Source organism: Mustela erminea, chromosome 15 (genome assembly GCF_009829155.1).
Source record: "Mustela erminea isolate mMusErm1 chromosome 15, mMusErm1.Pri, whole genome shotgun sequence".
In the NCBI taxonomy this organism is placed as follows: domain Eukaryota; kingdom Metazoa; phylum Chordata; class Mammalia; order Carnivora; family Mustelidae; genus Mustela; species Mustela erminea.
In genome coordinates this window covers 53,079,275-53,101,958 of record NC_045628.1, presented here as the reverse complement: position 1 = coordinate 53,101,958, position 22,684 = coordinate 53,079,275, and the positions used below count along the sequence as shown (strand labels likewise).

Sequence of the window (22,684 nt, the reverse complement as noted above, 5' to 3'; positions counted from 1 at the left end):
GGCTTCCGTGTTTTGCAGATTCCCAGAAGATTCTAACATTCAGCCAAGGTTGGGAGCCATGACCTTGAATCAAAAAGAGCTCAAAAAGAGCTTGGTACCTCCTGGTGTTTGCTGATTCCAGTTGTGATTAGCAAGGGGCTAAATGAGGATGCCGGACGCGGAAACACCCCTGTCCTTGTAAAGTAAGAGGAACCACACAAGGGCTGCCGAGGTTTCTTTTGCTCAGAACTGAAAGCAAATGGGTCTCTCCAAGAACGCGTTGCAAGTCTACCTGAGCTCACTCCACGCCTCCACCTCCAGTCCTGCTTTGAATATGAGTGTATTTCAAAGACTTTTTAAAAAACACTATCCAGGGGGCGCCTGGGTGGCTCAGTGGGTTAAAGTCTCTGCCTTTGGCTCAGGTCATGATCCCGGTGTCCTGGGATCCAGCCCTGAGTCAGGCTCTGCTCAGCGGGGAGCCTGCTTCCCTTCTGCTCTCTCTGCCTACCTATGATCTGTCCGTCAAATAAATAAATAAAATCTTTAAAAAAAAAAAAAAACCCACTATTCAGTCACACTCTACCCGGGAGTGTCTCCCGGCAGACCCCAACTGTGTGTGGAATGTGGCAGAGAAGGGAGAGAGCCTGGGCCTGAGCCCGCGGTGTTCGAGTGTTCATTTTCCACCTGGGCACTGGGACAGATGGGGGTGGTGGCCAAGAACCAGAGAAGAGTGAGAGAATGAAGGATTCCTTCAAGGCATATGGACTTGGAAACGGGTCAAATCTCAATTACAGGCCCAGGAGCCAGAGCAACCTGCTCCCCTCTGCTCCCCTGGTGAAGCCCCTGGGTCAGCCGGTCCACGGCCAGCAGACAGAGAAGCCATTCATGGCACACACTCTCCCCTCCAGATCTGCGGGTGGCTGGGACCCCCTGCCATTTATCCAGCTCCCCAGACACTTTGTGGACAGAACCCAGGTAATCTGATTAAGGTAAGATGAAACGAGAAACATTTGCTCCTTGAAAATTGAGAACATCTGTCCCAGGTAGCAAACCAAAGAGAAGGCTCTTTGTAACTAAGGAAAGGGAATCCCGAAAGAGTCTGGGCATGACGGCAGGGCCGATGCCCTCTACGCCCACCTCCCCACCACCCAAAGGCAGGCCATGGGGACTGTGACTGGGGCTATGGGGGGAGATTGGGTGCAGTGGCCTGGCAACCTGGCCTTGACCCTTGACTCCACCATGACCACTTGGAGACTCTTAAGGTCAATACTAACTTCTCAACTTCAGGCTCTTGGGAAGATTAAGCAGATGCTAACATGTGAAGGCATTCTGTTATCATCTCTCCCCCAGGCTCCCCTCAGCTGCCCACTGGATCCATAATTTGAAAGATGCAGTTACAGCTAAGTCAGGGTCTCATTCCCACATCCCCAAAGACCTCCTTTCTGTGGGTCCAGAAGGAGGAGAATGAGAGGACCAGGTAATAGGCTAAATGTTTTTGTTCCCCCAAAATTCCTATGTTGAAAGGCTATCTCCAGTGTGATGGCATTTGGAGGTAGGACCTTTGGGAGGTGATTGGGTGATTGGTGCCCTTAGAAAGAGATCCCAGGGGCGCCTGGGTGGCTCAGTGGGTTAAGCCGCTGCCTTCAGCTCAGGTCATGATCCTAGAGTCCTGGGATCGAGTCCCACATCGGGCTCTCTGCTCAGCAGGGAGCCTGCTTCCTCCTCTCTCTCTCTGCCTGCCTCTCAACTACAGCCATATGGGAGACCAGCCCAAGAACTGCCCCCCTGAGCCTAGATGTAATCTCTCTCTGTCAAATAAATAAATAAAATCTTAAAAATAAAATCTTAAAAAAAAAAAAGAAAGAAAGAAAGAGATCCCAGAGAGCTCCTTTACTCCTGCCATGTGAGGACATAGCAAGATGACAGACACCAGTGAACTGGAAGGCAGGAACTTGCCAGACACAGGCTCTGCTGGCCTTGAGCTTGGACTTGCCAGCCTCCAGAACTAAGGGAAGTATGTGATTTTCACCCAAGCTCCCAGTGAATGGCATTTTTGTTATAGCAGCCCAAACAGGCTAGGATAGGCCAGGATGTGGCCAAAGCCTGACCTTGTGGAGGAGGCCCCCAGCATGGAGGGACAGATCAGGCTTCAGAGTCAGGCTGGGTGAATGACTTTCAAGACCAGTACACAGTGAAATGGTTGGCCCAGGACTGGCCCCAGAGACAGATCATTGTGACACCCTTTGACAGATGATGATGTGAGGTCTAGAGAAGCATCATCCCCATGCCTGCCCAAGTCAGAGACAAAATGGGGAAGGAGCAAGGGACAGGAAAGCTGGGATTGCCCCCTTTACAAGGTGGCCCTACATAATATGACTGCAGCTCTGTCCTTCCAAGCAGACTCCAAATAGGTTCCCTGTGGTGGACTAAAGATGGCCACCATTCTTTGTCATTTCCTTGCCCAGAGCTGGAGTTCATTTCCCTTCGCTGGAGCCTGAGTTGGCCCCAGACTCCATAAGCATCAGAAGGTGGTAGAAGCAAACCAAGCTGGGCCAGTCCCCTGCTAAGCCCTGAAAAGGCTTCTGCAGTGGCACTTTGGGGAGACCTGGACCTCCATGTAGAAAGCCCACTCCTCTGCCAGAGAGGCCCCGTGGAGACGTCATGAAGAGGCCATATGGGAAGCAGATGCCTTGAGGTGACAAGGAGAAGCCAGCTGTCCTCAGGCCCACAGAGACTCCGGGTGGCATCAGCCCTAGCGTCACCCAACTACAGCCATATGGGAGACCAGCCCAAGAACTGCCCCCCTGAGCCTGAAGCAAGAAGATGCTTGCTGTTTTAAGCCACTAAGTTTGGAGGAGATTGGTTACAGAGACATAGATAACTGAAAAAGTCCCCAGTGCTGTTCTTTTTTTTTTTTTTTTTAAGATTTTATTTATTTTAGAGAGAGAGACAGCAAGAGAAAGAGGGGCAGAGGGAAAAGGAGAGAATCTCAAGCAGACTCCAGGCTGAGCACCGAGTACAACGCAGGGCTCAATCCCAGGACCCTGAGATCATGACCTGGGTGGAGACTAAGAGTCAGATGCTTACCCAACTGTGCCACCCAAGCACCCCCCCCTCACACACACACACACACACTGCTGTTCTTTTTTTTTTTTTTTAAAGATTATTTATTTATTTATTTGACAGAGAGAGATCACAAGTAGGCAGAGAGGCAGGCAGAGAGAGAGGAAGAGAAGCAGGCTCCCCGCTGAGCAGAGAACCTCATGTGGGGCTCCATCCCAGGACCCTGGGATCATGACCTGAGCCAAAGGCAGAGACTTAACCCACTGAGCCACCCAGGCACACCCCACCCCTGCCCTGTGCTGTTCTTAAGTAATGCCCTACTTCCCCCATCTAAGGGATAAGCCCATGGGGACCTGGGAGGCCCAGTTGGTTAAGTATCCACCTTCAGCTCAGGTCATGATCTCAGGGTCCTGGGATCGAAGGGATGAAATCCAACGTCCGGCTCCCTGCTGAGCAAGGAGTCTTGTTTCTCTCTCTCCCTCTGCCCCTCTCCCCTGTTCATATGCTCTCATGCTCTCTCTCTCTCTCTCAAATAAATAAATAACATCTTTAAAAAGAGAGAGGGAGACAGACAGACCCTCCAATCAAATCTGCACCCCTTCCACATGAAGCGTAAATGCAGGGGACCCTAGGGGATGGGACATCAAGTACTGAGATACTGAGACCGGGGCTGCCTGTTTCTTGGTTACTGTAGGCAAGTTTAAATCACAGGAGTCATCTGTGATCCTGACCCTGAGTCACCATCTGTTCACTCTCTCTGCCCGGGGGGCGCTTCTAGGTCCCATCCTCATAACCCTGAAGGCCAACATGTCCTCCTCCATTCCTCCAGACCCTCCCGCCTCTAGGGCAGCTCCAAGGGGTGGACTCCAGCCCCATCATCATGGCCTGACAGACCCTTCCTCCACCCTCCCTCCTCTCCCATTCCACCCGCACTGCCCCCCAAACACACCCACTGGACAGGAGTCCTAATCTTCCACATCAACAGGACGCGGCATTAAAAACTCTCATTCCACACCCAGGCCTGCAGTCGAAATGAAATCAAATAACACTCTGAAATAGAACTAGGAGGTCCCTTCATTCCGTCCCTCCACAGACTTGGCACTCACCCCATGCCCTGCCCAGCTCTGAGGGTCAAGCATGGCTTAGAGATATTTTATGGAAAATTCCAAACATATACAAAAGCTGAGAGATATGCACAGTAAACCCGCATGGACCATCACCCAGGGCTCACAGCAAATCTCATTTTCTGTCACCTCACCAGCTCTCCCCAGTGCCCACCTGCAGATTATTCTCATCCACATCACAGACCTCATATTGTTTCATCTCTAGAAGCTAGGACTACCCTTCCCAACCACAGTGCCATGCACAGCGCATAGGTTTCAAGGAGTCTAATCTGGGCCACACCCGGCCCAGGAAGGCCTCCCCGAAAGTAAGGCCCACCTGTGGAATGTGGCAGAGAGAGGACAGAGTGCTGGGATGGCCCCAGGGGGTAAGCTCCGGTTCTGGGTGCCAGATGGAACACGGGCAGCCCGGGAGCCGGAGGACAGCAGGAGAACCACAGACAAACAGAAGACTCCCCAGAGCTGACTGGACTCGGAAGCAGCCACACCCCTCTCCTCATCTTCTTCCATCCGAGCTGCAGCTCAGGGCCCTGGCCCTCCTGGGTGGGTTCAGAGCTGTGGACCGCCTAAAGGTAAAAACGGGTCCAGTCGTTCACTGGCACCCTGAGGAGAGTGCAGATCCTGGGAACAGCCCCCCAGGACCAGTCACACCCATCGCCTCAGCCCCCAGCTCTGCCACTTCATTCTTACCCACAATGCCTTACTCAGGAGCGGGCCAGGACTCCTGTCCTCTCCCTAAATCCGAAACATGGGCCAGAACAAGACATGTGGAAGAGGACAGTCTGTTTCCATCACGCAGCACTTTTTAAAAAATGATTTAGCTTGTGAATGTCTAAAAAATGCTAATTGTGCCTCGTGCTTTTTAAAATCTCTCATAGTGTCTATGCCACAGATGCTCTACCTTGACACTACTGAATTTTAAACCAGATAATTCTCTGTTGCAGGGGCTCCAGGAAGAGTAGTCTGAGCACGGGAGCACGCTGACCCGCAAGCCTAGCCTCTACCCGCGGAGGGCTGGCAGCAGCCTTTCTCCTGGGTGGGTCAGGCAAGATGGCTGCAGGCAGTGCCAAAGGTTCCCTGGGAAACAAAACTGCCTTCAAGGGGCACCTGGGTGGCTCAGTTAGTTAAGCATCTGCCTTCGGCTGGGGTCATAATCCCAGGGTCCTGGGATGGAGACCTGCATTGGCTCCCTGCTCTGTGAGCCTGCTTCTCCCTCTCCCTCTGCCCCTCCCTCCACTTATGCTCTCTCTCCCTCTCAAATAAATAAATAAAATAAAATAAAATAAAATAAATAAATAAATAAATAAATAAATAAAACCTTTTTTAAAAACCTGCCCTGAAGTTGAGAGCCTCTGACCTAGTCAGTCTGGGTAGTCAGTTTGTTCATTGGTATCTTTATTCCTCTAATTCATCTTAAATCCCTTCTCAAAGATTCATCAATTTACTGTTAGATACATGAGAGAGGAGTGAATAACTGGGGAAATTCTCTTGAGAAGCCTCCGGTCTGTCTGCTGTAAGGGTTTTGATCAAACTTGCCAGTTGTTTGGCAATCATAACCGTTATTTAGATTTCAAATATGTAAGTGATATTTAAACCAGAAACGGCTCAAGTAAATTAAAACCAAGTCATCCAAGCAAATAACCGTGGCATGTTAAGAGACAGGATTCTGCGTAAATTTTTTGTTTGTTTGTTTCTCCAATATTTACTTTTACCATTACAAAAACAAGAAGAGACCATCTCTGGGGTTAGGGATAGGAATAAGTCAGCATATCATGACATTTTTCCTGTGTACTCTGAGAACTTGGGTCTTGATTCTATAAGCCTTGACTAGAGTTTCTAATCACCTTCTTGTTTTATTTTTCTTTCTTTGCATTCCTAAATGCGGCAAAACACCCTTCTGGATGTTCCCCCCTCAGCAAAAACTGTAATAGCTGTGGAACGATTTACACCCGGCTGAAAATTTTAGCATTTCCCGGAGCTACGGGTCAGACGTTTGTCTCACTTCCACGGATGACTCCAGTTACGATTTCGCTCGCTACTCTACCACCGGAAAGTTAACCTGTCTTATGTGAAGCCACAGACACTGGCACCAGAGAAGGTTCCCAAGTTAACAGATCTTCAGGCCGCAGGCAGGCTGGCCTGAGTCACCACAGAAACACTCACCATGGCACCCCAGACGCTCTGTAGTTAGCTCAGCACACACGTTGTTTCCCCAAACCTCGAGGGCCTTGTAACCCCAAGGCCCCCTGCTCGGCCACTTCAGGGTCAGCACCCAACTGCCACCAGCTGGAAAAGCTCACCTGAGCACCCTGCTGGGGAAAATGTCCTCAGGTAATGAGCTGAGTTAGTGAGCTGATAACAGTCAGGGCTGAGGCCGAAATAGAGCAAAGGAAGGTGAGTATCTGTGGCTTTGAGGGGAGGCAGAGAGGCCAGGATGGAGAAGCCTTCATGCTCACCTGCCTCTCAGATCTGTGTGAGATTGAGCCTCCCTCAGGCCCTGGGCCCACGGCTGCCTGTCCCCATGGCAGCACTGGGGTGGAGGTGGCAAAACGGCCCTCTCCAGAGGCACATCCAGAATGCTCCATGTTGTCTGCTTCTCTGCCTTGAGCCTCCAGCTCAGACTCCGCCCTGGAAGGTGGAAAAAAAAAAAAAAAAGGACTCCTGTCAGAGACTGAGTCACAGCAGGAATTAAGGCAGAAGATGGAAATTTTAACCTTTTCTGCTTCCTGAGCAGGGCGGTGAAAAGGAAGACTGTTCTGAAGGAGAGGGACTCTGGGCACACACTGGGCTTCAGTCTGGCAAGGGACATGATGTGCCCTTGATCAGGGCTCCCAGGGCCAGGGGTGGAAGGCACTGACCCCCGGGGACAGGAGAGGCATTCAGGCCCCTGGGATCCCACAGTCCTGGAGGGATCAGCCCCTTGACGGGTGCCTCAGCGAGGCTGGGAGCTGCCCCTCTCCCATGGTGAGAAACAAGGCTTTGGGGGGCTGCCGCAGACCACACAGTAAACCCCACGTGCTGGGCCCAGCTCAATCCATTGCCGCCACGGGGACCCTGGGGACTTGAACAGAAGCCCATGTCTTCCAACAGAGAGGACTTTGTTTCCTGGATGGGGCTGGGCTTTTTTCTCTTCTCTCCTCAGGGCCTCAAAGGGGAGGGGAGTTTATGTTATTGTATTTTCCAACTTGGCAACAATGTAAATGTGAGAGTTCACACTGACGGGAAAGAGATGGCCTTTTCTCTGGGGACCTGCGGCAGCCATCACCCACAGCTCAGACCCAGGCCCCTGAGAGGATCTGAGGTGCCAGCAAGATGGTACAGCCAGTTCTCCTCCTCCTCTGAGGAGACCCAGGAGGCCACATGTAGAGTGGGGCCAAAACTTCACACACAGGTCAGAAGTGAGAAGCCGCCTGCTGGGGTTGTACCACCTGGTTTGAGAAGCACCTGGAAGGGGCGCCTGGGTGGCTCAGTGGGTTAAGCTGCTGCCTTCGGCTCAGGTCATGGTCTCAGGGTCCTGGGATCGAGTCCCACATCGGGCTCTCTGCTCAGCAGGGTGCCTGCTTCCTCCTCTCTCTCTGCCTGCCTCTCTGCCTACTTGTGATCTCTGTCAAATAAATAAATGGAATCTTTAAAAAATATATATTAAAAAAAAAAAAGAAGCACCTGGAAACCTTCCCGCAGCAGCACCTGGGCTCTCCCACTGTGCACCCGATGCTCAGAGCTGGGCCTGCCCCCGCCGAGCTGCTGAGGGCGCATCCACCTCCCAGATGAAGAGCCTCTCTGCGCCTAGAGCTTTCCCAGCACCTCATTTAACTGTCATGACAAGTTCATTCATTCCGTCCTTCATTCATTCATCAAACAATATGTATTGACAGTCAGTCTCTGGGGTCAGAGAGGAGGATGGGGCAGATACAGAGCGAAGAGCTACTGGGGAAGACAGAAAGTAAAGAAATAATTACAAATGGGAGGAGTCAGTGGTCGCACCAACAGTAACAACCACTAACCATGAAGAACTGGTAGTTGAGGGGCTTGCTTAGCCTCCCGATTCCAGGTCAGAGGACTCGTACCATCCCAACATGACAGAAAGGGCAAAGTAACTTGGCCAAGGGCACAGGGTTGGTCAGTGGCAGAGCTCAGGGGAGAGCCTCAGAAATGCACAAAGACTCCTCCCCCCAAAACAACCCGGTGCTTCCAGAAGCCCAGGGGTGTCAGCTGTGGTCAGCTGTGGGTGATACTCAAAAGCTGTGAAGCCCACGGTGGAGACCCAGGAGACCCTCTGGGGTCAGGCTGTTTGCACAGCACTGCCCTGTTCTTTAGGAGCAAAGTCTAGTCCTCCTAAGAGTTTAAGTCTGGCTTAAGGAGAGGCAAACGCTGCTGACTGGATTTCTGCCCTCCCACTGCCTCAGTCTTGCCAAGGCAGGGCCCCAGGGATCCAGAGTCAGGGTCTGCTGACTGGAAAGGACGGGTTCCAACCAGGTGCTTCGAGAAGAGACAAGGTGGGGCTGCCAGGTGTTCATGGCCAGCACCCTAGGTCCCAGGTTAAGAGCACGGGAGTTTGGGCAAGGAGTCACATTTCGGAGGGGAGGTCAAGTCTCTGGGGGGTGTTACACAGGCAGGGAGGCTGGAGCACAGGAGATAAGCAGGACTGGGTAGTGCAGGGTCAAGTGAGAATTGAACAGAAGTCCCATTTGAACCCAGAGGAGAAGGTCTCCCTTTGGTTTTATTTGTTAGACCAGTGAGATTAGGAGAGAGTTGCCCAGCATCTCCAAAAAGCAACAGTCCAGAGACGGAACCAAACACCAAAGTCCAACATATCAACCAAGGTCCATACCTATAAAAACTGTAAGTCTGCAGGGACCAGAAAAGGTGTCAGGGTGCCGGCACTGTCGCTAGTCCTCAGCTCCTTCCCGGGCACCTGGGGAGACCCGAGAGGCACTGCGTGGACCTGTGGCTGCTGGGGGAACCCCTCCTCCAAGCTGAGAAGAGAGGTTCAGGGAGGGGCCTCAGCCTGCTGTCCTTCACTGATTTCAGTGAGAACTTTTTCCTATTTCTCATAATCTCCCACTTTCCTTGACAAACGAAACCAAACCATAAACCATTGCTTTCTTGAACATGAAGCCACAAATGAGTCATCTCCACAAACCACGTTCAAATCCAAGGGCTGGGAGGACGACCCCTTGAACAGCAGCAATTGCTCAACAGTGAGACCATCCAGTGGAAAACTCTCCCCAGAATCTAGGTTCCTGTTAAGCAAGTGCTTTGGGGAGGGTCATGTGGCGAGGCTGCCTGGCGGAAGTCAGTCATGTACCCGGGATGTAGGTGTTTGCATGTCCCCTTGCAACACCGGCAGGGCAGAGGATATAAGGGAGAGAGACAGGGATGGGGACAGGGTAGGGGGAGTAGTGGAGATGCAGTCAAAGAGGCTGCAGACTTCCAGAGGCTGTGCCAAAGGCTGTAGTTTATTTTAGATGCAATGAAAAGCCGTTGGAGGGTTTGAAGTAGGGGAAACACATGATCTGATTACAAATTTTTTTTAAACAGTCACACTGGCTAGTGAGTGGGAAGTACTTGGAGGCAGGGAGAGATATCGCCATGCTTCCGGTGTGCAATGATGATGGTGAAAATGGGAGCCATGGGGTAGAAATGGAGACAGGAGGAGGACTCAAGATGTACTTTTGGGGCTAGACCCAACAGACCTTGCGTATGAATTGGGTGGTGTACAGGCTGAGGACCAGAGAAGAACAGAGGGTGACATCTAGGTTTCCGGCTTGAACAAATGGGGAGAGGATGGTGACATTGCCTAGGACGAGAAGACTAAGATGAAGTGGGGGGTTCGTTCATCTGCGGTGGGAAATTAAGAGTTCCATTTTGGACATGTTGAGTTTGAACTTTCTGCGAGACAGCTGAGTGAAGATGTCAAAAATATAATCTGAGCATGTAAATCATGAAGGGCATTAATGAGTGATAATCCATTGAAAATTTGAGAAGTCCATTCCAATCATAAGTTAATATGGAGGGAGGGTAGGAGGGGTGACTGGCTGGCTCAGTTGGAAGAGCATGGGATCTTGATCTTGGGGTCATGAGTCTGAGCCCCATGTTAGGTGTAGAGATTACTTAAATAAAGAAATAAACTTATAAATTTTTAAAAAGAGAGGAAGGTGGAGAAGAAGGAAGGGACGGATGGGGAAAATAGAGGGCTCTTACTTATAGTAGCATGTCAAGGGTTGAGAGGTCAATGTGTAGATAGTGCTAGAATTAGAAATACATCATTTTCCAACCATTCTAGTAATGGATGGATCAGACAAGAATCAGCAATGGATATTAAGTCTGAGGTGAGTTTTGATGAGCAACAGGATGCTTGAATGGCTTTAAAGTGTCTCCCCACAGACCATGTGTTAGTTATGAGGAAAAGAAAAAAAAAGAGAGAGAAATTGCATAGTGGAGAAATAAGACAGCACCTTGACAAAGTGATCAAAATTAACATGACCCGTGAGGGACATTGTGCTTCCAGATGCGATCCTCTGAGAACAACACAACCTAACCCAGGTAGTATTCCAGAAGAGAGTAAGAAACCTGACCCTAATCATGAGAAAACATCAGACAAACCCAAAATGAGGAGTGTTCTATTTAACAAAAATGGGCTCCATATTTTTGGGAGCCTATTTGTTGGGCTGCCTACTCAGTGAGGAATTGCTTCTCCCTCTGCCCTTCCCCCTGCTCAGGCTCTCTCTCTCTCACTCAAATAAATAAATAGAATCTTCTTTTAAAAAATGAAGTCCTCAGAACTGATGAGTAATGGAGGAGAGACATCAAAGATAAAGAGAAGGGGCCAGGACCATGTCTAGGGAACACTGATGTTCAAAGATCAGGCAGAGCAAGCAGAGCCAGCCAAGATGGCAGAGAAGGAGGTGGTGGAGGGGAACCAGTGGGCTGAGGTGTCATGGAAATCATGAGAAGCCAGTGTTTCAAGGAGTGACTAACTGGCAAATGTTGCTAAGAGGTTGTTCAAGATGTGGACAGAGATATGACCACGGAATTTAGCAAGATGGTGATCACGGGAGACCATCACGAGAACAGTGTCAGTGAAAGAAGCCAGAATATAGTGGTTCCCAGAGTCAACACAAGGTGAACAAGTACAGTAGCACCAGAAATACCTGCAGTCAGCTCCTATCATTTCAAGCCTTAAAGGGGACAACTGTCATCTGTTTGGTCACTAAGGTTCTGCACCTTCCTCTGTGCTTGTGCCCTCCCCCTCTCCCACATGTGAGGCAAAGCCCACATTTCACTATGAAAAGCTAAGGGGCCAGACACTGGGTTTTCCAGCTCCCTGACAGGTAGACAGGGAAGTGGCCTGGGCTCTGTCACCTACAAGGAGAACCTGGAAGAGCTCAGAATTTATTCTGGCAAGGGGTAGTGGTGGTCGGGGGGCAGGACCTCTAGTTTCTAGAGGCAGCAAGGACTCTGTTACCAGCCAGCACCCAGGGTCTAGTGTTGGGGTGTTGGCAGTGGGCCCTATAGCAGAGCAAGTGTTTCTTCACCATCCAGGTCCTATGGCAGGAGTTGGAGTGTTATACCCAGGGTGTGGCTTCCAAACCAGGCTCCCAGAGCTCCTGGAGATGCTGTGAGTTGCTCGGTTCTTGTTAATAAGTTCTGCCCCTGTGTAATCACCCAGGGTCAGTTGCTTTTGATTGCAACTATGAGCCCTGACTGAAAGAGGACTTTGCCTTTTCTTGGCTGAAGAGGAAATTCCTTTACGCCATCTTCCCAAATTCTGCCTCTCAAGGGTATGTCAAGTATCCAGGGTCCTTAGCCAATGGACAGTGTGGACAGAATGGCCTCCCTGTGGCCACATTCTTAAGGATATCCCTCAGCACTATACCTGATACCTCCATTTTCATCTCCCCTGATCTCAAGTCACTGGCCACCTTTCTAACCATCATGGAAGCGAAATGTCCCCCATGTGGATGGGATGCCTGCTCCCCCACTTTATCTTGGCTTTCTAGAAAACAAGCTCTAACCACCACCACCACCACCCCTTCTCCAGAGACTCTTTGGAGCCTGTGGTTTTCTAGCTGTTTTGCTGCTGAGTGTGGGAAAGGAGATAAGGGAAGAGCACAAAGCTGAAATGCTTCCAGAAGCATCTAGAAGGATTGTCTCTTATTAACACGGGTTTGCTATTCCCTGCCTGAAATCAGACTATGTCTGTCATCACCCTGGTCTGGAGTCGGATGAATCAGACTCTGCAGATCTGGACCCTCAGAGGTCTCCCCAACCACACTTGGCACAGAACCCAAAGCAACTGAACAGACCACGATGGATTTCTAACCATGACATTGACAAATGCCAAAACCATGCATGAGAGCCACCTCCTCAATCCACTGAGTGTCCTCATTGTGGGACTTTTCCCTCATATATGACTGTGTCTGAAAACCTGACGCCTTCCCTGCACTGATTATATGTGTCATCTCTGAGGGAAGTTCACATTGACCGTGGGGCTTGGAGGCGCTCAGCATAGACAGCAAGAGACACCGTGCTTGTTCATGAGCACAAGATTGCCAGGTCAACATTCTCTTCTCCAAAGAATTCTTTTACCACATGCCTTATCCATTGATGTACCACAACGTGCTCTGGAGTGGGAAAGCGCAGCGATTTCAGAAGCCAGCTGGGCAGAGTGAGACCTAGAGAAGGCAAGAAGGACTTCAGTGTAGCAGAACCTCGCCAGCTAAGGGTCGCTGCGGCCAGTTCCAGGGATCCGTCCACATCAGCCATTGATGTCATCGTCCACTGTGCTCACCTTTTGGTGGATAAAGGCTCCCATTTCCTCCCTTCTGTTCTTCCTCTTTCAGCCAGTAAATAAAGCCTTTTTTGGAAGTGCATAGTTCCCTGAAGATTCACCAAGGCAAAGGTATGATCACTAGAATCAAGACCCACAAAAGGATGTTGTAGCTTTGCCCTCTAAGAAGTGGTTTGTTCTCCAAACGAAATCTGTTTGTCATCTCCTGGGTCATTGATCTGCTTCTCTTAGTGGGACTGGTCTACACCAAACCTGGTGCATCTTCCCACCCACAGAGCTACAGGAGGCTAGCCAGAGGGTAGAGCTGGGGAAGTGGAGTCACCCATGAGGCTAGAAGATACCACCCTCCCCAGGCTGTGAGAGGTGTTGCCTGAGGCCAACTTCACCCATCCTCCTTCCGCGTCCTTCCTTAGGGTTGAGCTAAGCATAAGAGGCCTGAAAATGCTCTGGCCTCATTGTTTCTGGCTCCAAAAATTTCTCTTCCAAGTCCCTTTCCCAACCACAAGCCATGGCATTTGAAAGCTGTAAATCTTTGAGACTGTTCCCAACCCTTCATTTTACAGTTAAAGGTGACCTTTGCTCCAGACGTGTTGCAAAGGCAGACGGCAAAGGCGTGTTCTGGGCTGCAATGTGGAAAATACACTTGGGATTCATACATGGTGCCCCTTGGCCCGGCCAAAAGCCCAGCATGTGGCATAAAGGAGAAGAATGGCTGGAAAGCTCTCCAGAGCTGACCCTGCAGTTCTTCCGAATTCTCCCCACCACAAACCTAGCCAAATGTGCAAAATGGATGAGAAACAGATCGGTGGCCCTTTGGTGCCAGAGTCCAACTATGATGTTCATACTCCCTATAAGATGCCCATGCACTCTGACCTCAGAGTTTCTGAGACTCTGATGTCTATGAGGGTCCTCAAAAGCAGTGAGTTTTGGGGGCGTCTGGGTGGCTCAGTGGGTTAAGCCTCTGCCTTTGGCTCAGATCATGATCTCGGGGTCGTGGGATGGAGCCCCACTTCAGACTCTCTGCTCAGCAGGGAACCTGCATCCCCCTCTCTCTCTCTGCCTGCTTCTCTCCCGACTTGAGATCGATCTCTCTCTTTGTCCAATAAATATATAAATCGTTAAAGGGGGGGGCAGTGAGTTTGTAAGGAAAATCTGAGCCTCTACCAGCATCTGGTAGACCTCTAACAACATCTTTTTTAGCTTGAGAACACACAAGGTCCTTATTTCTCCTCACTTTGAAGTAACTAAAGTTTATTTTGTATCCACAATTCCTGTCTCTCTCTGACCCAAGCTCTCCCCTCCCACCAAGAGCAGATGCTAGATTTGAGTAGAGTTTCCCTAGTTGGTGGTGGGAAATATCAGGTAAACCATGTCAGGTTGGGTGGTGTCTGTGCAAGCCATGCCCTGAAGGGGACATCACAGGAACCACCATCATATGTAGAACCAGGAGAAGGTGCAAGGATCTCCTTTGGTGAAAGAGAGCGTTAGACTGAAAAACACCCTCCCAAAGATGTCCATGGCCTAATATGCAGAACCTGAGAACATGCCACCTTACATGGCAAAAGAGATTCTGAAGATGTGATTAAGCTAAGGATCCTGGGATGGCGTGACTATCCTGGATATCTGGGCCCAACTAAATCACAAAGATCCTTACAGGAGGGAGACAAAAGTCAGAGTGATGGGACGCTGGGACCACAAGTGAAGGGATACAGGGGGCCTCACATAGTTGAAAGGGCAAGGAACTAGATTCTCCAGAAACTTCCATAAAGAATACAGCCCTGGCAAAACCTTGATTTTAAACTTCGGGCCTCCAGAAAAGGTAAGAAAATACTTTTGTTTTGGTTTAAGCCACTCTACTTGGTGGAATTATTGTAACAACAATAGGAAACAAATACAGAGATTTAGGATAAGGATTCATAGGAGCAGGAGGGAGAGCTAAGAGTTGCCCCAACAGGTCATAGATCTCCTAGTATGGGTGATTCAGTGACAGCAGATAATATAAAAATCCAACTCACCTGGCTTTCAGACAAGGGGAAGGCCAAAGGCAGATGGCCCCAACCAAGCTGGGTTGGTTTGGTGACTCAGAGATGTTATGGAGGACCTTGGTTCTTCCTATCAGTCTGTTTGTTTGTTGGTTGGTTGGTTGGTTGGTTGGTTGATTTGAAGTGAGCTCTACACCCAACATGAGGCTCGAACTCAAGACCCTGAGATCAAGAGTTGCATGCTATACCAACTGAATCCACCCATCAGTCCACTCTTGTAGGCTCACTGCTCTCAGTCACAAGATGGCTGCCAAAGTTCTAGATGTTGCATCCAAGGCACACCATTGCCAAGATTCAGGAAAGAAAGCTCTTTCACCTTGGAGTCTCTGTGAGAGTGAGGAAAGCTTTTTCTGAACATCCACAACCTTAATTTAGAGGACTTCCCCGCCCATCTATCTTGTTGGCCAGAATTGTACCACATGCCCCCACTTAACCCAATCCCTGGCCAGCAGCATGGGAGCACTTTGATGGGTTTAGACCAAGAAGCCAGAAGCCAGCCTTCTTGAAGCATTTGCCTTTTAGACCTTTAGGCAGGGAGTGGAAACCTCAACTAAATCCGCAAGGAGGAAGGGAATCAAGCCATGCTGGGCAGGTGTCCAGAAGCGTCTGCTCCACGGGCTTCACAGAAACCCAGAGGTGTCTCTCCCCATTCCCCCACACAGCTCTGGAGCTCATAGAGCCTGTGCTGTGTTCACCTAGCGTGTATCCTTCGTCTATGCACGGGAAGGGCTGGTCAGCTTGTCTCAGTCACCCTCTCTGAGCAACAGTCCTGCCAAGCCACCTCGGTTCTCCAGCTCTCCCTAACCTGGCTCGCTGTCTTGCCTGACACTGTGGCACCTGATCAAACCACCAGGGTCCCAGGAAGCAGGGCTGATGCGTTCTGCCTCTTCCCTAGCACACTCCACCTGCAACCATGGCTGAGATGGGAGTCCTGGGGCTACTGTCCTCAGAAAGTGGCTCCTTAAGCTTCCTGGGTTTTCTCCGTCCTGTCTTATTATTCCCCGGATGCACACAGTAGCTCTCTCAGCCTGCCGGGCTCCAGGCTCCTCTCCCTGCTCGTGATGGGCCATCAGGTCCCCAAGGTCCCCATCTGGCCGCACTGTGGGCTTCTCTTCCTCGAAGCCACAGCTCAACTCACAAAAGGCATCACAGTGACTTGTGCCCAATAGAGAGGACGCCCGCACTCACTTCGCTGCCCCCCTCACCTACCATAAGGGGGGAGAATAGGAGGTACACACACACATGAACTGGGGGTGAGAGAGAAGGAAGGAAAAAGGACAAGCTCAGTGTAATGTGGTGCTCCAAACTGGGTCCCGGAACAAAAAGAAGACATGGTAGGAACACAGGTGGGGTCTGCCTGGGTGGCGTTGTCAGGTAGGCATCTGCCTTCTACTCAGGTCATGATCCCAGGGTCCTGGTATCAAGTCCTACCTCGGGCCCCCTGCTCAGTGGGAAGCCCACTTCTCCCTCTCCCACTCCCCCTTCTTGTATTCCTACTCTCGTTCTCTCTCTCTCTCTGTGTCAAATAAATGAAATCATTTTAAAAAAGAAAAAGAAAAAAACACAGGCACAAACTGAATGAAGTCTGCAGATGGCGAATTGTATGGTCCCGGTGTTCCTTTCCCAGCTCTGACGAAGGTACTGCGGGGTGTATGTAAGGCGTTAACATTAACGGAAGCTGGGTGAAGGGGCGATGGAAACTGTCTGGACCATCTTTGCAACTTCCCTATAAATCTACAGTCATCCCAAAATAAAAAGGGTCTTTTATTTTTAAGGTTCTTTTTTAAAAAGAGAAACAAAATAGTGTCAGGCCCTGTCACATTCCTACGACGTGCTCCTGCAGCCTTCCCCTGTGGCCGGGCTGCTCCCAAGCCCGCCGTCCCAGCCCAAGCCTAAGACCAATGCTCTCCAGAGGAAGCAGGAATTTAGAGAATTTTAAAACTGAAATGGCAGGGGCCCCTGGGTGGCTCAGTCGGTAACCATCTGCCTTGGGCTCACGTCATGATCCCGGGGCGCTGGGATTGAGCCCTACATCGGGCTCATTGTTCAGCGGGGAGTCTGTTTCTCCCTCTCCCTGCCGCTCCCCTGCTTGTGTTCTCTCTCTCCCTGACAAATAAATAAATAAACCCTTTAAAAACAAATAAATAAAACTGAAAAGGCTTTGGCATCTATAATTCCTAGGGATGTTAATTACTCAGGAAAAACGGGGGAGGTGGGTTAAGACAAGCAGCAAAGCTGAAAAAGGCTTCCAAATGCAGGACTCTGAAAGCCACTGGTAGGTTCCCGGTTTTAAAACTCTTGGGGGGGGGGGGGCTGTATCATGAGACATTTCCCCTCCCCCAAATTATTTAACAACGTCCCTTCCTTCCCTTGGCCACCTTGTGGAACCAGTCTCACCACCTCTGTAGGAGGCCCGGTTCCAGCCTGGTCCTGTGGGGAAGAGGGGGGCAGGTGACTAGCATCATGCTGGCCCCACCCCGAGGCCCAGCGCTGACCTTAGCCCTGCCTTCTGGACCCAGGCCACGCTGGCGCCTCCGCCCCAGAGCTGGGTCTGCACCATGCCGCAAGAGCAGCCGCCCAGAGCCCCCGCCCACCATCACCTTAACTCCCTCATTTCAGTGGGAAGCCCAAACCCGCCAAGGACATAGCCATCCTTTTGTGGACAAAACGGAGGCCCAGAGAAATGAACTAACTTGCCAAGCTCACCAACGTCCCCTGATAAGGAAGGCCATGCCTTACCCACCTGTCACTCTCCTCGGACACCTGCTCCCGGCGGAACCCCTGCAGAACATGTATACCTGTCTGTCACTGGACTCGCCCCTGCCATTCTGCTATCCACACACCGGCCAGGACTCGCTGTAACTTGGTGGTTTTGCCCGCTGCCAGCTGCTCCCTGCCCTGTCCTTCCTGCTCCCACACCTGCTGACCCGAGAGTCCCAGCTCCACCGCCCAGGGAGGTAGGGGACGGCAGGAGTCCCTGGCTCCTGTTACCCTGCCCTTCCCCCAACCGGACGATGACCAGAGAGAGGACAGGGGCAGAAGGGAGGGGGAAGGTGCAGAACACAGGGATCCTCACTGCTAGGCACCTGTGATGGCCCCAGGGGACAGAAAAGGGATGCTAAGAACCCAGACCCCAGGACACTGACCTGCCTGCTCTCATCACTGCACAGGGCACAGAACCCTCCTTATTTGCTGCTCTCCTTCAAGCAACCCAGCTGTTGACCAGGAGATAGGACAGGACGCTGTCTTGCAGATGTTAAAGCTCAGGGGGTTGGTGGGTGTGAGGCTGATGTGACACTCCACAGTCTATAAGCCAGTGGCACTGTGCCCATAGAACTCTTGAAATGCTTTTATGCTCCTTATGTTTACTTTGCAGAGGGAGGTACTGTGCAAAAGCACTGACCTTTCTCTGGCATTTACTTCCAATTGCATGAAAACTGGGGTGTTTTCCCTTTCCATTCACCCCTCATCTCAGAATGACAAAATAAATAAACTAACAATAAACTTTTCTGGAGAAAGATCCGTAGCTTGGGGATACTTAGCAGAGGGAATATTGTGATTCAAGTGTTATATGATTCTTTGTTTCCAAGGGACCTCTTTTCAAGTAGAAGTGGTATCATTTAATGTTAGAATAACATGCATAGTGAATACCCGCACTAAAAGTCTGACGTCGCTGGACAAATGGGGAAAAGATTTTCTAAGAAACACTCCTGTATGCATTCAACATTCAACGCTAAGACTGCCACAAGCGTGGGGCGACTGCTCAGGTGTGTAAGGAATAAACACTTGGGTGAGGTGACTTCAAGGGAGCTCCCTTCACAGCATCGGGGAGTGGGGGGCAGGGACGTCAGGCTGCAGACCGTGAGGGGGAAGCGCTTAGCTCAGGATTGTCTCGATTGCTGAGGTACCTCCTGGCCCCCCACCCTCCTGCGCCCCAACTGCTCATTCACACAGTCATCCCTGCAGTGAGTTTCCTGAGCTCCTCTCCTGTCCTCCTCGGTCACAGCCCCCTGCCTGAACTTTCCATGGCATTGGCCGCTCTCTGAATTTATTTGTCATCGATGTGTTGTGGTTTGGGTTTTGTTTTTTCCTGTCTGCACTAGAATGTAAGCCCCGTAGAGCAGGGGCTTTGTTCTCCCGCTCAGGGCTGACTCTGAGAACCCAGAACAAGGCCAGAGCAGAAGCCGTACGGTGTGCACGTTCACGTCGTAGTCATTATCTCCACTATCACCATAAACAGGTATGGCCAGAGGGTTCGAGTTCAAACCCAGGCTCCGCGGCTAATGAGCTGTGTGCTAAGTGAGTTACTTAACTCTCTCGTGCCTCGGTTTCCCCCAGGGAACCATGGGAACGTAATAATGGATCCGCCCCCTTCTGTGAAGCACTTTGGGACGATTCTGGCATATAAACACTTAATAAGCCTTAGTTATAGCTATTTCATCAGGGCTAGCCCCGGGGCCAAACTGCCTCCAAACCCCATCCTAACTCCCACATTACCGGTCAAGTCTCTCCTTACTGTCAGCCCAGTTTGACAGAGCGCCCTGATCTCCTCTGGCTTTTCCAGCGTCTGAGAGCCCCGCCCCACCCCCAACGGAAGTCTGCTCTGGGACGCTCTGCAATGAACTTCCGGCTGCAACACCGCTCCACAGAGTAGTCTCCATCCCATTCCTGAGGACTGAAACGACGGATCATCCAAACCCCGTCAAAGTATTTCAGCAAATCTGCTACGTCCCTTGACAAAATAGCCCCTGGATCATCCCAAGTTGGCAGGGGAGTAAAAAGCCCATTGTGAGTAGACTCGACTGGAAGGCCTAGCCTCATGTCCTCCAGAACTCCTGCCCCTTGGGGACCTCTCTGTAATGACCACGGTCATCATCCACCGGCTCAAAGGGGAGAGCCCAAGTGCAGGCACAGGACGCCCCATTCCCCCACAAGACAGCCCAGGGCAGGTTGCTGCTGTCTGTCAACTCTCCTAAGGCTCAGGGATGATTAGCACGTTAGGTCCTGCTGCCGCCCCCGTGAGGCCCCTCAGAGGGTTAGAGAAGGAGTAAATTCCTTCAGCCCTCTGAGGGTGGAGCAAAGAATTAAATTGATGAGACAGATCAACAGGAGAAAAGGGTACACATTTTATGTGATATTTTTCCCTCAAAAGGAAAATAAAGGCCTGAAGAAGCCATTGCGCCCCAAAACTTATTCACCTTTTTTTAAACGAAGTATGACTAATGGTGGGGATGTGGCAAGACAAGGTTTTGTCACAAAAAAACCAGGAACCAGGGGCACCTAGGTGTCTCAGTGGGTTAAAGCCTCTGCCTTCAGCTGTGGTCATGATCCCAGGGTCCTGGGATGGAGCCCCACATCGAGCTCTCTGCTCGTCAGGGAGCCTCCTTCCAGCTCTCTCTCTCTGCCTGCCTCTCTGCCTACTTGTGATCTCTGTCAAATAAATAAATAAAATCTTTTTTATATAAATAAATAACAAGATAACAGTGTACAAAGAAATAGTGTTTATTGAAACTAATATTTACAAAGTCTTTCACAACGTGAAAAATCCTCAAAATAAAAAGTTATGTACTAAAAATAAGTTGGATAAAATATATTTTTTAAAAAGATTTATCTATTTCAGAGAGAGAGAGTGTGTGCACAGGGTGGGGAGGGGCAGAGGAAGAGGGAAATAAAGAATCTCAAGCAGACCCCCTGCTGAGCAAGGAGCTGCACTCAGGGCTCTCATGATCCTGAGATCATGACCTGAGCCAAAATCAAAGGTCAGACCCCTAATTGACTGAACCACCCAGGCACCCCAGGATAAAATACATTTTTTAAAAGTCACCAGGAAACTTCCAAAATATTGGTTGTAATTATCTTTGGGTAGCAGGATTACAGATGATTTTCATTTTCTTCATTATTGCTTTCCGTATTTTCCAAAATGGGTGTGTATTTCTGTCAAATCAGAACAAAAATACAATGTTTAAAAATATGATCCTTCCTGAAGGCAGGTAGCTGTATGGACTTGAAGGCACTGGGGTTCTTCCTAGTCCTGGGATTCATATAGAGTCTCCACAGTCTGGCATCTCAAATTGTACAAATTCCAAGCACATTCAAAAACTCCCTCCCAAGCCATCTATTTACCTCAGCAGAGTTGAACACTCTAAAACTTTAACCTAAAGATAAAATGAGTATTTCATTTACAATGAACTGTTTATTCAAGGTGTAATAACAGATTCTTATTCTAGAATGATTAGCATCTTCCAACTCTTTCATTTCCAAACTTGCCCCAGTCCTCCCCAGAATTTAGAGGAAGCTTTCTAAACTTGGGAACATCTAGATCTAGGAGGCATCCTGACCAAGGTTTGTAAAATGATTTTACTCATAAATTCAGTAAAGAAAACGTTAGACTACATTAAAAGGAATTCTATTAACGTATCAATCAGCTGTTACTGCATAGTAAGTAAACATAGGATGTCAAGATTACACAATAATAAACATGCATTTCACTCATGCATTTGTGTATTGGCTGGAGCCGGTCTGATACAAACTGAGCTTGACTGGGTGGCTCTAAGCTTCAAACTGGAACCAGATCTGCTCTCTGTGTCTCTTATCCTCCTTAGACCAGTGGGCTAGCTTGGCATGTTTTCATGATGTAGGCAAATGCATGAAAAAATAAGCCAACCCACACAAATACATGTCAAGTCCCTGCTTGTATGTCTGTTAAGAGTCCATTGGCCAAAACAAGTCACGTGACAAGAACAAATAACTTCTCCCTAGTGGAAGAACCTGCGGAATCGCACAGGAAAGGGCATGAATGAATACCTGGGAGACGTGAAGAATCTGAGCTAGTTAACCAATCTACCATTACCAGTAGAGAAGGAAAAAATTTAAAAATGCAAATGTAGAAGGTAGAAATTAATTTACAATGAGTAAATGCCTTAAGCAAAATCTAATAGTGGACAGCTCCTATTCCCAGTTACTTTCTCAATGCCCCTATTGAAACTCCACCCCTAAAGTCCTCACATTCAGTCCTTGAGCAGCATTTCTCATATCCTTCCCCTCCCGAGGAGAGACTTGAGCCAGAAACCGAGCCTAGGTGGATCAGCAGGGTAATGGACATCAGCCTAGGGAAGAAAAAGAAGTCGTGGCTTTTCTCTATCCTGGGCATATACCAGGGGCTGAAGCCTCTTGGAGCTGTCCAAGCCAGCCTCAATGCCATCCAGTCTTCCCTACATCCCAAAGCCCACTTTAATCTTTTCTAGAGGCTGAAGCCTGAAGCCTGAGCTACCTGCTACCAGGTTCCCTCAATTGAAGATTTGGTTTGGGGATTCTGTCATCATACGGGGATTGCCATTCATCAGAAACAAAAAGAACATGCATTAATGACACTATAATACACTTAATGCAGCCTGAAATTGTCTCCCCCCAACCCACCGCACACTTTCCCCTTCTCCTTTTCCTTCTTTTTCTCCTTCTCCTCTCCAAGCCTGCTTCCAAGCTAACCTCAACCTCCAGCAAAGACCCTGAGTCAGTCCAGCCACACAGCCTGGGGCCCAGAGGTGTGCCCTAGTCATGATCTCTATCTCAGCATCATACTTGTATCACTCACACAAGTCAGGGGTTGCACCTTCTGCTGTGAAACATGCTGGTGCAGAGCACTGGGCTTTGGGGTCAGACAGACCCAAATGGAAACCCGTCTCCCC

At 49.9% G+C, this 22,684-nt stretch overlaps 1 protein-coding gene across 2 annotated transcripts in view; it reads right to left on the bottom strand.

The window, feature by feature from the left end:
• Window positions 1-18,121, bottom strand: part of LOC116574466 — a 29,605-nt gene extending 11,484 nt beyond the window's left edge. The window contains exons 1-4 of one of the 2 annotated variants that reach the window (XM_032315224.1): window positions 17,743-18,121; window positions 14,973-15,325; window positions 6,620-6,791; window positions 4,483-4,729 (exon numbers count right to left, since the gene is read on the bottom strand). In XM_032315224.1, coding sequence (XP_032171115.1) covers window positions 4,483-4,729; window positions 6,620-6,791; window positions 14,973-15,142 — 589 coding nt within the window. In that variant the 5' untranslated portion in view covers window positions 15,143-15,325; window positions 17,743-18,121. Of the gene's footprint in view, window positions 1-3,625; window positions 4,730-6,619; window positions 6,792-14,972; window positions 15,326-17,742 lie in introns of those variants that run through there. The other variant, XM_032315223.1, reaches the window with a different exon arrangement.
• Between the last annotated feature and the right edge of the window lie 4,563 nt (window positions 18,122-22,684).